At 44.9% G+C, this 13,328-nt stretch overlaps 1 protein-coding gene across 1 annotated transcript in view; it reads left to right on the top strand.

The window, feature by feature from the left end:
- The window catches only part of PSMC5 (proteasome 26S subunit, ATPase 5), a 278,857-nt gene that overhangs the window by 69,687 nt on the left and 195,842 nt on the right, over positions 1–13,328 (top strand). The window contains exons 4-5 of the mRNA XM_069634084.1: positions 1,233–1,330; positions 10,639–10,695. Coding sequence (XP_069490185.1) covers positions 1,233–1,330; positions 10,639–10,695 — 155 coding nt within the window. The remainder of the gene's footprint in view (positions 1–1,232; positions 1,331–10,638; positions 10,696–13,328) is intronic.

Here is a 13,328-nt window from a genome sequence, read left to right on the forward strand (position 1 = left end):
CTAATAACTCCATGGTGGCCAGCCAGGCCATGGTTTTCGGAGCTGCTCAGCCTCTCGCAGGTGCCCCCGATTCATCTCCCGATGGGCCCAGCAGATCTACTGGCACAGCAGGGAGGCAGAGTCATCCACCCTGCGCCAGGGAAACTAGCCCTCAAAGGTAACACTTTGACACCTTAGCCTCTCACAGGCCAATCTGGAAATCGTACAGGGCGCCGGGAGCAAGGCTACCAGGGCCCAGTACAAAGGCAAATGGACCAGATTCTGCCACTGGGCAGACTCCAAGGGAATTGAACCCCCTGCCCACCCCTGTCATGCACCTTGGACGACGTGCTCTCCTTTTCGGCATACCTCGCCCACTCAGGCATGCAGGTGGACACCTGCCGTACATCCATTGGGGCTTCCTGGAACTCGGAGGAAGGCATTTTCTCCTCCTCCAACCCTATCGTCAAGAAACATCTGATGGGACTTGCAAGGCTCTACCCGCCCATCAAGAGACAGCACCCAGTGTGGGACCTTAACATAGTCTTGGGCTCCCTAGCGCACAAGCCGTTCGAGCCAATGGTGTTCGTAGACATCAGGCTGGTAACCATCAAGACGGCCTTACTAGTTGGCCTCACCTCGGCTCGTAGACAGTCGGCCTCACCTCGGAACCATAAACTACCTTTCACAAGGACAAAGTAGTCCTGCGGACACACCCAACGTTTCTGCACAAGGTTCCGAACAAGGTTCCGAACCACCAAAGGTTTGTACATTTCCCATGCAAACACACATTCAAAACCCCTACATACCCACACCCCCCACCCACCTTCTCTTCACTCTGTGTCCCGGCAGCGCCAGTTCCCTTTCACTTCCGGTGGCGCAGGGTCCTTTTTTTTTTTTTTTTTTTTTTTTTTTTTTTTTTTCTCGTGAGCTGCAGGGGTTTCCCCCGCATCATTCGCTCACTATACTCTAAAAGTATAGTGAGCGGGGTGTTGCAGGGGACACCCCTGCACCCCCCGCAGTTTTTTCAAAATCTTTTTTTACTTACCTACAATGCTACCACCAAAGGTTCGAACCTTTGGTGGTAGCATTTTCCTGACTTTTTTTTTTTTTTTTTTTTTTTCTCGGTCCGATCGTACAATTCCAGAAATGCATGTTTCAGAAAAAAAAACATGGATTCTTTTCTTTTCACAATAAATTATTGTATTTGTTGCAACAATCTGTAATCTAAGGTCATGTCTTTTCTCATTTAGTGCGCTTGCTGCGGGAGGAACTGCAACTTCTTCAGGAGCAGGGATCCTATGTTGGTGAAGTGGTGCGAGCCATGGACAAGAAGAAAGTATTAGTTAAGGTATGTAGGATGATGAACAAAGTCTTCCATTGTATGTAGACTTGTGTATGCCTGATTTTGTTCATTTGCTAGCATCTACTGAAACGTGTTGCCTCTTCAGGCTTGCAGGAACTTGAGAAGGTAGTTGTTTAAACAGTCTAGTGCATGGGTCTGTAACTGTTAGGCAAGATTGAATGCAGTACCCTTTGGAGCACTACAACACCCTCGACCTCCTGGCAATAGGAATCCAACCTTTCGGTACTACACAGGTTGGCCTTGTGGCTGAGCAGCTAGGCTCATCTTAAGAGGGGTCACTGTGAGCAGCAGTGTTCTTACATAGAGATCCACAGTGACAAGTATTCAAATGCACTCTTACACTCAAGGTTTCTTGATTAAATGATTAATTTAACAGTTGGTTCAATAAGCCTTCCTTAGAAGGGAGTAATATAGTAGTAACACAAAAATACACTTAAAAAGACACACTCTTAGTTTCTCTAAATCAGCAAGTACCCATTTGGTATGGCACACAGTTTCTTAAATAACAAGGACACTGTGGGCACTAATATAGCACTGGTACAAATAGAGCAATAGTGAGTTGTGAGTCAAAGAAAAGGGGTTGGGAACAATGTTAGGCAGAATTGCATGCAGTACCCTCAGTACCCTCTGGGACCATCACACACAATTAGGACTACCGGTGTAAGCAAAACCATTCTTTGGTATATGTCTGTACTACACAGTTTTTGGTAGTGAGCTGAGCAGCCAGGCTTATATCAAGAGGAAATGTGAGCAGTAAACTAAGTAAACTCTTCCACTCAAGGTTTCTTGGTAAAACACTTATACATTTATTACACAGTAATTTAGAAAACCTTCACTAGAAGAAAGCAACTTAATATTATGCACAAACTTCAGTACCAAACCTATAGGTTTCTGAGTAAATTAGGCTCCCCTGAAGTAGGAGCAAAATGGCATTTCAGTCACTTTAAATATGAGTAAAAAGACACAAGTTAATACAATGGACCACAAATACTTTCTTAGGCAGTGCAAATAGTTTGTTCACTAGAAGAGTCCATTCGATTCAATAGGCCTAGGCCAAAGTCAATGGACTAGTGTCTTGGATAAGAAAGAGCAGTTCTGGTAGTGACCGGAAAAGTCTTTGCCAAAGTTCTCAGAAGTAGTTTGGACGAAAAAGAATCATATGCTGGGGTCACAAGCTGATTAGGCCTGTAAATTGGGAAAGTTCCACGAACTTTCACTGCGAGAGGTAAGTTCTCTCAATCGGGTTGGCACAGTACCTCGATAGGAAGAAAAAGATGCAGCTGAAGACGTTGGTTCCTGGCAGTTCCTGCAGATCTCACTGTTCCTGAGCCTCAGTCGTGGAGACAAGAGCCAGGACGTCGGAGGACTCCTGCACTGCACAGGGACAGGTCCAAAAAGCTGGCAAATGGTAGATCTTCGGTTCGAGTAGCTGTCGTCAAGCACACAAACTGGTGTCCCTCTGCCTGGTTAAACCTAACCAGCTCCGAGAATGGTATCCAAGTGGCTTACGAGTTGATTGGTCCCACCAACTCAAAGGGAGAAGTCGTCCTTGAAGGGGGCTTCTCTGTCGAGGTGAACGTGGCAATTCGGACCTGCAGCAGGGCTTCACCAGGCAATCCAACGGTCCAGGAGTTGCAGCAGCCGTCCTCTTCCAGCTCGTCTTCGGTTCTTTCGTTCCAGTGGTGGACTCTGCCTTCCAAGTCCAGAGACTCGCCTTTGAAACAGTTTTCTCCCTTTCGTTCCAGCAGGGTGGCTGTCCTTGGCAGACAGTCAACCAGTCAATCACGCCAGAGTGTTTTCGGGTCTCCTAGGAGACTAAGCGCAGGGAGTTTCGGGCACCTCCCTCACTTCCTGGCCACCCCAGACACTCGATGCTGAAGCCCGCCAAAGGCATAGAAACAAAGGGACCAAACCTAGTTTCGCGCGCAGAGATAAACACTAGAAGGGCCATTCCAAAAAGAAATGGCAAAAAAAGACGACCAGGGCTTGTTTAAACAAAGGGGCTTAAGGCGCCATCTTGAAAAACATGGCTCCCGCGTTTTTTAGCTACTGGTGTCCGCTGTCGGGAAAAATCATGGTAGTTCATTGTAAAACCACTGCCACCAGCCATTTCAATAGGAAAGGGTAGCATTTCACTGCTTTGAGTTTTTAGACACATGGTATACTATGTAACCCCTCCAGCACTCTATTGTAAGATAGTGTGTGCTGGGTCTAGGAATTCGGAAAGACTAGTAAAGTCAATTTCTAAGTCTAAGGGACCAACAAAGTCGATTCCTACCCTCTCAAAAGGGACTCCCACCACTGGGAGAGGCGCCAAATGTGCCACATTCTTGGCTCCACTCTTGCCAGATCTGACCAGTGTGGCAGCGCCTACAGAATTTATCTACATCAGACCCCAACTTAGGTCAGTAGAAATACAGAGAAAGCCTTTCCTTGGTTTTCTTAAAGCTTAAGTGACCAGCTAAAGGCATCTTATGGGCTAACTGTAGGAACTGTTGTCTGATCTAGAGGCACTACAAGTCTTCTGTAGTCCCCTGGTATAGACTCCGTAGGTTCACTGTAGAAGAGGCCATCTTCCCAGTACAACCTGCGCTTCCCTGGCTCTTGCCCGTCCAGCTAGGAAGCTGCCTTTTGTCAAAGTCCTTCAAGAGTAGGACACTCTCTTTGACCTCTGCTGAAGTATGCCTTACAGGGGCCACCTTCTGCCAATAAAGACTGCAGCTCAGGATGGTCTTCAGGATCCAGTTCTCCAACAGGGGAAAGGCCTTCAGCAGCTGATTCAACCTTTCCTGGTTGTTCCTCACACTCTGCCTCAGCTGTTGGAGTAGTCACTGGTGTGACTTTGGACAATTCTCTTGGGGATGTCCTTGTGGGTGGCACATGAGTTCTCTCTGGCTTTTTCCTTGAGATCTTGGCTTTCCCCTTTGTCTCCTTCTTGGAAATGGCAGTTAGTAGTTCCTGTGGACTGGGTGTTATAGTTTCTTCTGTAACATCCTCTTCAGAACCTGTTAAGGTACTCTGTTGCCTTCTTCTTTGTCTGCTCCTGTTTTCTTTTCCGAGGAGGCCTGGGGGTGCTTGATACAACTCCAAGAGTTGTATCAAACACCCCCAAGAGTTTATTTAAGTCATTCTCATCAGGACTCTCCCAGGCACCTCACTTTGTACACTAACAGGTATCCTTACAGTCCTGTTGTTGCACTGGATGAAAGCTGGTAGTCTAGGAAGCATTTGGACAGGGCCTCCAGTTTCTTCGGAGGCGTGGATTTGAATCCCACCTCTGCCACCAGTGTTAGGCAGAGTTTGTATGCAGTACCCTTTGGGACCACTACACACAACTAAGTCTACAGGTGTAAGCAAAACCAACCTTTGGTATAAGTCTGTACTACACAGTTTTGTGGTAGCGTTGCTGAGCAGCCAGGCTTATCTCAAGATGGAATGTGAGCTGTAAGGATGCTACAGAGGTCTATAATTACAAGTATTGAAATAGACTCTTATACTCGAGGTTTCTTGGTAAAACACTTATTAATTTATTTCACAGTCAGTTATAAAACATTCACTAGAATGAGGCAATCCACACAAAAACATACTTCAGTACTTCACAAGATCAGGTTCTGAGGCATTTAAACGACTTTGAAGGGGGAGCAAAATGGCATTCAGCGCATTTGAGGAGGAGCAAAAAGGCAAAAGTTAATAAAAACGAATATTAGTTACTCTAAAACAGTGCAAATAGTTTGAGTCCCCAGAGGAGTTGATTCAAGCAATAGGTTAGGCCAAAGTCAATGATCTAAAGTCTGGTATAGGATAAACCAGTTCTGGAAGTTAAATGGAAAAGTCTTTGCCAAATTTCTCAGAAGTAGTTCGTAAAAGAAAGGTTCATATGTTGGGTCACAAGATGACTAGGCCTGGAAGTTGCCAAAGTTTCAACCACTTTCGCAGTGGGAGATAAGTTCTCTCGGTCAGGTTTCACAGTACCTTACAATGAAGAAAAAGATGCATCTGAAGACATCTGTTCCTGGCAGGTCTGCAGATCTCGCTGTTCCTCAGCCTCTGTCGTGGGGACAAGAGGGAGGACATCGGGGGACTCCTGCACTGGGAATGGTCAAAAAGCTGGCGAAGGCAATTCTTCAATTCCGGTAGCTGTAGTCAAGCACACAAACTGGGGTCCTTCTCCCTGGCTATTCGGTTTCCTGCAGCACTCTGAAGAAAATACAACCAGCTCTGGGAATGGTGTCCAGGTGGCTTACGAGTTGATTGGTCCCACCAACTCAAAGGGAGAAGTTGTCCTTGAAGGGTTTCTCTGTCGAGATGAACTTGGCGTTTCGGACCTGCAGTAGGGCTTCACGGGAAAACCAACGGTACAGGAGTTGCAGCAGATGTCCTCTTCCAACTTGTCTTCGTTTTTTTCGTTCCAGTAGTCGACTCTGCCTTCCAAGACGCTCCTTTTTATCCAGTTTCCTCCCATTCATATCAGCCTTGTTGCCACTCACTCAGCAGGGCGGCTGTCCTTGCCAGACAGTCAGCCAACCAATCACGCTAGAGTACATTTGGGTCTCATAGGAGACTAAGCACAGGGAGTTTCGGGCATTTCCCTCAATTCCTGCCTACCCTAGACACTCGGGCGCGAGAGACAGTATTCAGTCCTGAAGCCCGCCAAAGCCGTAGGAACAAAGGGACCAAACCTGGTTTGGCCCGCAGAGACAAACTCTAGAAGGACCTTTCCAAAAAGAAATGGCGAACAAAGATGACCAGGACCTGTTTAAACAAAGGGTGCTCAGGCGCCATCTTGAAAAACATGGCTCCCGCGATGTAACGCTACCAGTGTTCCTGGTTGGGAAAAATCATGGTAGTTTGTTGTAAAACCACTGCCACCAGCCATTTCGAGAGGAAAGGGTAGCATTTGACTGCTACATGAGTTTCTAGATATAGGGGATACTAAGTAACCCTTCCAGCGCTCTATTGTAAGGTAGTGGGTACTGGGTCTAGGAATTTAAAAAGACTAGTGAAGTCAATTTCACTTTACTTTCTCTGGGAAACAGTAGTTTATCCCAGAGAAGGTATTTAAACCTTGGGACAGCCTAAGAGGCTTCCATGGTCACTGCACTGAGGGTGCTGTGCGACACACATGAAAAGATGCCTATGGAGTTATCTAAAACTCCATAATCAAAGAACACAAGAGTAAAACGCACATCAAAATACATGAGAGTGTGAAAAAAGGCTCACTCTCAAGGTAAGTCGTCAAAATTCATCAAAGTTGCTGGGAGTCTCCTAAGGTGAAGAGAATTGGCACATTTATGAGAATTCTCCCTAGCAGCAGGTGCCACACTTGGATGGTATCGTGAACGTTGGCCTGAGTGACATCTAGATAGGATTATGAAGGTTAGCAAGTGCCACACGGATGTAAGAGTGAATGTTAGCAAGTGCCACACTCGGATGTAAGAGTGAATGTTAGCAAGTGCCAGTTAGTTAGAATTGTGAACATTAGCTTCTGCCAGACCCAGACAGAATTGTGAATGATAGTAAGTACCACACTTAAATAAATTTGTGAACTATAGCCTATGTCACAACTAGATAGGATTGTGAATGTCGGCCAGTGCCATTTCTAGATAGAATAGCGATTGTTAGCCAGTGGCACGTCTAGACTGCATCGGGAATACTGTCGAGGCCAGATTTAGATAAAATTTGAATACTAGCTTGCTTCACAAATAGACAGGATTTTTTTGAAAACGGTTTTTTTAAAAACGATCTACAAGGTTTCACCCTTTGCCTGAACACCATCATTTTTGTTTTTATTATATTTAATTTCAAACTGTAATTCCCAAAATAGTAACTTGTGTTTAGCAGGCCCTGTTGGAGACCTGCTGGGGGCAAGTCCAAAATAGCTGTGTCTTCTGCATAAGGAAGCATGCTATAAAATGAACCCTTCAGGTGGAGGGTGGATTAACTTTCCTAAGAGAAGTACTAGAATCAACATCCAAAAGGAATACATTGGGACCAACTGACATCCCTGCTTGCCACCTTTATTGGTGTTGGAAAACAATGTATAATTCCACAATCTTGTATATTGGACAGATGTTGACATGTCTGTGTATCACGTTGGATAAGACTTAAAATACTATTAGTGACCTGTAAGAATGTAGAAGTAGGACTCGGACACAGTGGGCTCATGTTGATTGACATATACTTTTATTGAAAGTAAAAGGGTGGGGGACTGGGGAAACTCCTGCCTTTCCCTAAAGCTAAGAGGGGTTTCCCTTCCTCAACCAAAACTAAGGAAACTGCCAGTATGTTTTGTCTAAAGTAAATAGTCCACTGTCACAAGTCCGAAGCCTATCTCCATCCCTCACACTATTTACTAACCTATAAAAAACAAAATGTCTTCTTAATTCAGAAGAATAGGTTGTAGATCCAATCAAAGAGGTCCAAATAAGACAGGTTCCAAACCCAAAGTTCTTAAATGTAAAACAAAGTTCCATAAAGTTCTTAGATATTTCTCTGTTGCACAAACTCTGTAGCAACCAGGGGCAACCACTCCCTTGTCCTGGTTCCTTCTCTTGGCAACTCTCTATTTATTGGACCACAACCAGGGGCAATGACTCCTTTGCCCTGGTTCGTTCTCTTGTAGGTCCTAGATCTCTGCCTTTCTCTCTTTCTGCTTGGGCCAACTTGGTTCACTTCCTTGCCAAGTATGGTGCTTAGTAAATTACTCTGTGGTTTCCCTTCTTCTCATGGGATTGTGCCCCAGACCCCTCTTTATGTTTGGGAACTGGGAGCCCTCTTCTCCCAAGTACCACCACGAGGAAGAGGACTTGTGTGGTTCTCATGTAGTGGGTCCCAGACACCTTCTTTGTGTGTGGGTACTTGGAGCCCTTTCCCCCAAGTACCTCCACAAGGAAGAGGACTCAAGTTGCCTTCGTTTGGTGGGACCCAGACCCTTAAATTTCTCTTTTTGGGGGACAGACATGGTTCACATGCCTGCCAGGTACTGTGACTATTAAGATGCTGACTGCACCGTCTTAGTTTCCCACCAGCCAGCCTGAGTGCTCCCCTTTGTAGTGGGCTCTGGTCTACCCAGGAACACTGCAGTGTCAATCTTTCCCAGGACAACGTGGTCTTCCTTTCACAAACTTCCCTGTCTGCAGGAACACCGGAGCTTCTATCTGCCAGCTCGCCATTCGGTCCTTCCACTGTGGACTGGCCCTTGTCCTTCCAGCTCCTCTCTTGGCATCCTGGTGTGCTTCCTTGCACTTTCCTGCACCGTGCTGGCTCCTGCAGCTCCTTCATGGAGGACTGGACAACTTCTTCCTGAGTCCCTCATCCTTTTCTACTATGCATTGACTAATGAGCACCAGCAACAACTAGACTGCTCAATGTGGTTCTTAGGAGAACTCTTCATACCTCCGCTGCTCCTCTTCATCCCAGTACTTATTCCAAGTTGTCTAGAATGCTCATGTTGGTTATGCAGAACACTCTATATTCCTCCATGCATCTTATTTGTCTCAGTGGTTGTCAATAACATATCTTTCAACTCTTCCCCATTCTTCCTCGTCTCAGTATTTCTAACCTTGATCTTCCTTGGGTCAGTTGTGCTCTTCATAGTCCCAGTACTTATCTAGGGAAGGGGTTGTTCTTTGGGTCATAAGAATGGGGGGGGGGTCCTATGGTCTAGTGATTGGCGAGTATATTGCGTTCTCAGGGTAGGGTTGTTCCTAGTTCCAGGAGGGGTTTCCTCTCCCATGTGATTCTCTCCCTGTGCACCACCCTCAGGGGAACTATTGTACCGAGGACGTACCGCGCGGCCGCACGGGAATGGTCTTCCCCCATAGGGGAGAATTGACAGCATCCACAGATTTGTCACCGACTCCAATAAAATGGAAATTCTGCCACATTATGTTTCTATCAATCAAATACTGATGAAATCCACCCTGGAGTGCTACGGACTCCATAATTGGGGACTAACACCGCCGAACCACCACTTGGAATCTGGCAGTGATACCGCTGGACCAAGTGGCAGTAACAGTACCGTTGAGATACCACCAAACTCGTAATAAGCCCCAATGTCCAGTAAGGGAATTGGCCTATAACCTTGAGGGGCTGGTGGTCCAAGAAATACTTGTCTAAGGGGATGGCATAATGCCTATCTTGACAACAGCAATAAACATAAAACGATTTGGTATCCTTCAAAAAAGCTCACATTTTTTTCTCATTCTTTTTAACGTGATTTTTTATGCCATTTTGAAACTATAAATCTGACCAGCAGTGTACACACCCCTCATTAAATCATGGTTCAGTTTTCTTTTCGAGATTCTACATTCTGCATCGAACCATGGTGCATCCCTTTCTATAACCTGGAACTCCTCAACTTGGGGGCACGGTTTGCCAATAGCTCTCTCCTGGATAGTTTCTCCTATACACTCAGACAAACTGACGCTTTCCTTTGTGGCCTCTGAACTGTTCAACAGTTTTAAGAGAATATGTTAATTTCTTGTGAATTAGTAATTCTTTCCAATGCCTCCTTTTCGAGCGTAGGCATCGCCAACTAGCTTCTCTGGCTGTCAGATATCTTCTTCGTGGTGCCTACCCTGGCCATTGGAAAATGAACTCAAGAGGATTGTGTTTACTCTTTGATCAATAAGAAATGTAACATTTCATAACATTCCTGAAGAAAAAAAACATCCACAATACAGTCATCAATGACTGTGGAACAGTATTGCCGATCTTGCATGCTTAGGAATGCATGATTTGCCATTAAAGATCCCAAAAAATCCTAGGCAGAATCTCAGGCTCTGTTTGTGGCCATTTTTACTGTCCATACATTTGCACTAATATTTTGCTCGGGAACCTGAAACCCCTGGTAATGTTTATTTACTCCTACTCTATTTTTGAACAGCTGGACTGGTCCTATAGGTCTATAAAATGGACTACTGACCACTCAATTTCCTCAACATCCCTTGTAAACAACCACTTAACGTCAAATGAAGTTAAAGGCCTTGCACATTTCCTTGACTAGAATAACACGTGGTCTATATAACTATTAAGTACTGCAAATTAAATGTTCAATATGCAGTTTTAATTTTGTTACATTTCCAATTTGTCCGCCAACTGTGCGCCGATATATTCCGTCGAAAAATGGATGTTGCTCACCATTTAATTTGATATGCCAATTTTGCTCATTGCGCACAAAAGGTTGGGGACCCCTGCTATAGACCATGTTTTATCATTTTTTAAATGTTTGTTTATGCGTGCAAATGTTTTTGTGATCAAATAAAATTAATTCCTTCTTTTTTTTCATTTAGGTTCATCCGGAAGGCAAATTTGTAGTGGATGTGGACAAAAACATTGACATCAATGATGTAAGTACACCTAGTTGTTTACTTGTGACTTGTACTTTTCCTAATCGATGACCTTTGTGTCATGCCGATGACATTACTTGGAAATAACCAGGTAATGTTGCTTGTTTTCTGATTTTCTAAATTCACTAATCAGTGTTAATGAGAGAAGTATACAATGTATTTCTATGGGCTGTTAGGACAGTTTTTCTTAAGTCCATCTAAGGGCTTAGTAAAACCATTCAACTGAGACAGTACAAGACTCCTCTCTTGGTATAAGGCTGTATCACCTGAGATCAGGGTAGCGTAGACAGAGCAGCCACGCTTATCTTTGAATGGAGAGAGGGCTGTAGAATCAGTACAAATAAATTGTAATACAAATGGTCAAAAGAAACGCAGACCCAATGTACTGTAAAAATGAATGGTTTATTTAAATACAAGTAGGCCCAGATAAATCTTGGGGGAAATAAGTACTACCACATTATATATAACCACAATTCTAAAAACCCAACAATATTCTTGAAGGTTGTTGGAGAGAATTCTCAGAAATTTTCTAATTCCCTTCTACCTTAGAGACCCCCAGCTCTTTTTGCTGTTATGGTATGGTATTGATTATTTATAAAGCGCCTACACACAGGCAAGTGTTTCAAAGCTATCAAGGAGGGAACACGGGGAGAAGAAACAGTCGCTCAGAGCCCTTGAATTTCTGAAGCGATAACAGTCTGCACAGGCAAATTAAGTGGATATGGTACATTTAACAGTTAGGATACAACAAATAGGCCTGACAGAGATTCTGCAGTTTTCTCGAGTGCACAGTAAGGGGTTAGACAAAGAAGGACAGAAAGATCTACAGCCAGAGCTGTAGTGCAAGTGCAGGCAGGACGAGGAAGGGGCAGGGGACCAAGTGCACCCAGTTAGTAGAGAGGTTAGGACTTTTAATTTTTATCCTAAAGAGAGTGAGACCCTTTTCCCACTCTCGTATGCATTTTTGTTTAATTTGACCTCTGTTTCTTTTGGTTTTGGAGTGTGACGAACTCCATAGACATAATCATTTTACGTCAGTGCAGTGGCACAGGGAAGTCTTTCAGATTTCACCAAGGTTTAAATACCTTCTCTTGGCTAAACTACTGTTTCCAAGAGCAGTGAAGTGAAATTAACTTTACATACATTTGTAACTTTCTAGACCCATCACATACTATCTTACAATAGGGTGCTGCAGGGGTTACTTAGTATCCCCTTTGCCTAGTTTCTCATGAAACGTTTTTGTTATCCTTTCTACATTTAATGGCTGGTGGCAGTAGTTTACTTTTTGCTACCATTGAGTGTTTCTACCGCGGGCTGCAATTGCAGCTGCAGTAAAGCACCCATGGGTGCCCATTTTGTCAAAATGGCCTGGTCTTCGTTTTTTGCCATTTCTTTTTGGAAAGGTCCTTCTTGAGATTTATTCTGCGCCAAACCACGTTTGGTCCCTTTGTTTGTTTTGTCTTTGGCGGGATTCATGAGTGAAGCCCACCTCTGGCTCCAGTATGACTGGCGGGGGCAGGAAGTGAGGGAGGTGCACAACATTCCCTGTGCTTAATCCCCTTAGTTACAGGAATGCACCCAAAGGTGATTGGCCGGCTGGCTGTCTGGCAAGGACAGCCACCCTTCTATTTGACTCACAGCTATGCTGAAATGAATGGGAGAAACCTGCATAAAAGGAAAGGCTTTTTGGCTTGGAAGGCAGAGTCGACCACTGAACGGAGGAATCCGAAGAACTTGGAAGAGATGCCTGCTGAAACTAATGGACCGTTGGTTTGCCTGGTGAAGCCCTGCTGCTGTGCTGAAGCTCCGAATTCGCCTTGACTGCCCTGCAAGGACGACTTCTCTCCTTGAGTTGGTGGGACCAATCCACTCCAAATTGAACTCCTCTGGACATCCTCTCAAAGCTGGCTGTACTTCCTTGCTGCTGCAGGAACCAAAGTGCCAGGTAGAGGAACTCCAGATTGGAGTCGACCCCAACCTGCATGAAGATCCCCCGGACTCCCAGAAAGCAGGACTGACCAAACCTGAGCCACCTCAACAAAGTGCTGGACCCCAGATGCTAGGAAAGTCCGAAGTTGTATCAGAGAACCTATTTGCTGAGACGCGAGGTGCTGAAACTGCGAAGTGCCACTGATTTGCAGATTGACAGTTGCTGTTGCTAACCATCCCATTTCAGTGCAGGAGTCCCCAGAAGTCCTCCCTCTTGTCTCCACGACTGAGGCCCAGGAACAACATGATCTGCAGTGCTGCACAGGAACAGAAGCCATCTGGAACCATTTCTTCTAACCAAAGGTACTTTACTGTCTAAGAGAACTTACCTCTTGTTGGGTAGCCTTACTTGCTCTCAGTTGAGACTTGTCTTGGTTGCTCTGTAGAGTTGCTTGCATCTTCTACTCTTCACAAGCAAGAGTTTTACTTGCCTACAAGAAGTGCTTCAGCTCACCTAGACATTTGCTGACTTGACATCGGCTGTCCTGGCTCCCTGAATGACTCTTCTCTCCTCTGACATTGTGTTGCACCTATCCTTCCAGGAAGGGGTTAACTAACTTTGCATTGGGGGTTTCAAAAATTACTTTCCTGCTTTAGAATAATTATGTGATCTCTTTTCTTATTCTAATAACCCTTTTCTTTGA

The sequence above is a fragment of the Ambystoma mexicanum genome, chromosome 13 (assembly GCF_040938575.1).
Source record: "Ambystoma mexicanum isolate Mex_15411 chromosome 13, UKY_AmexF1_1, whole genome shotgun sequence".
Lineage (NCBI taxonomy): Eukaryota > Metazoa > Chordata > Amphibia > Caudata > Ambystomatidae > Ambystoma > Ambystoma mexicanum.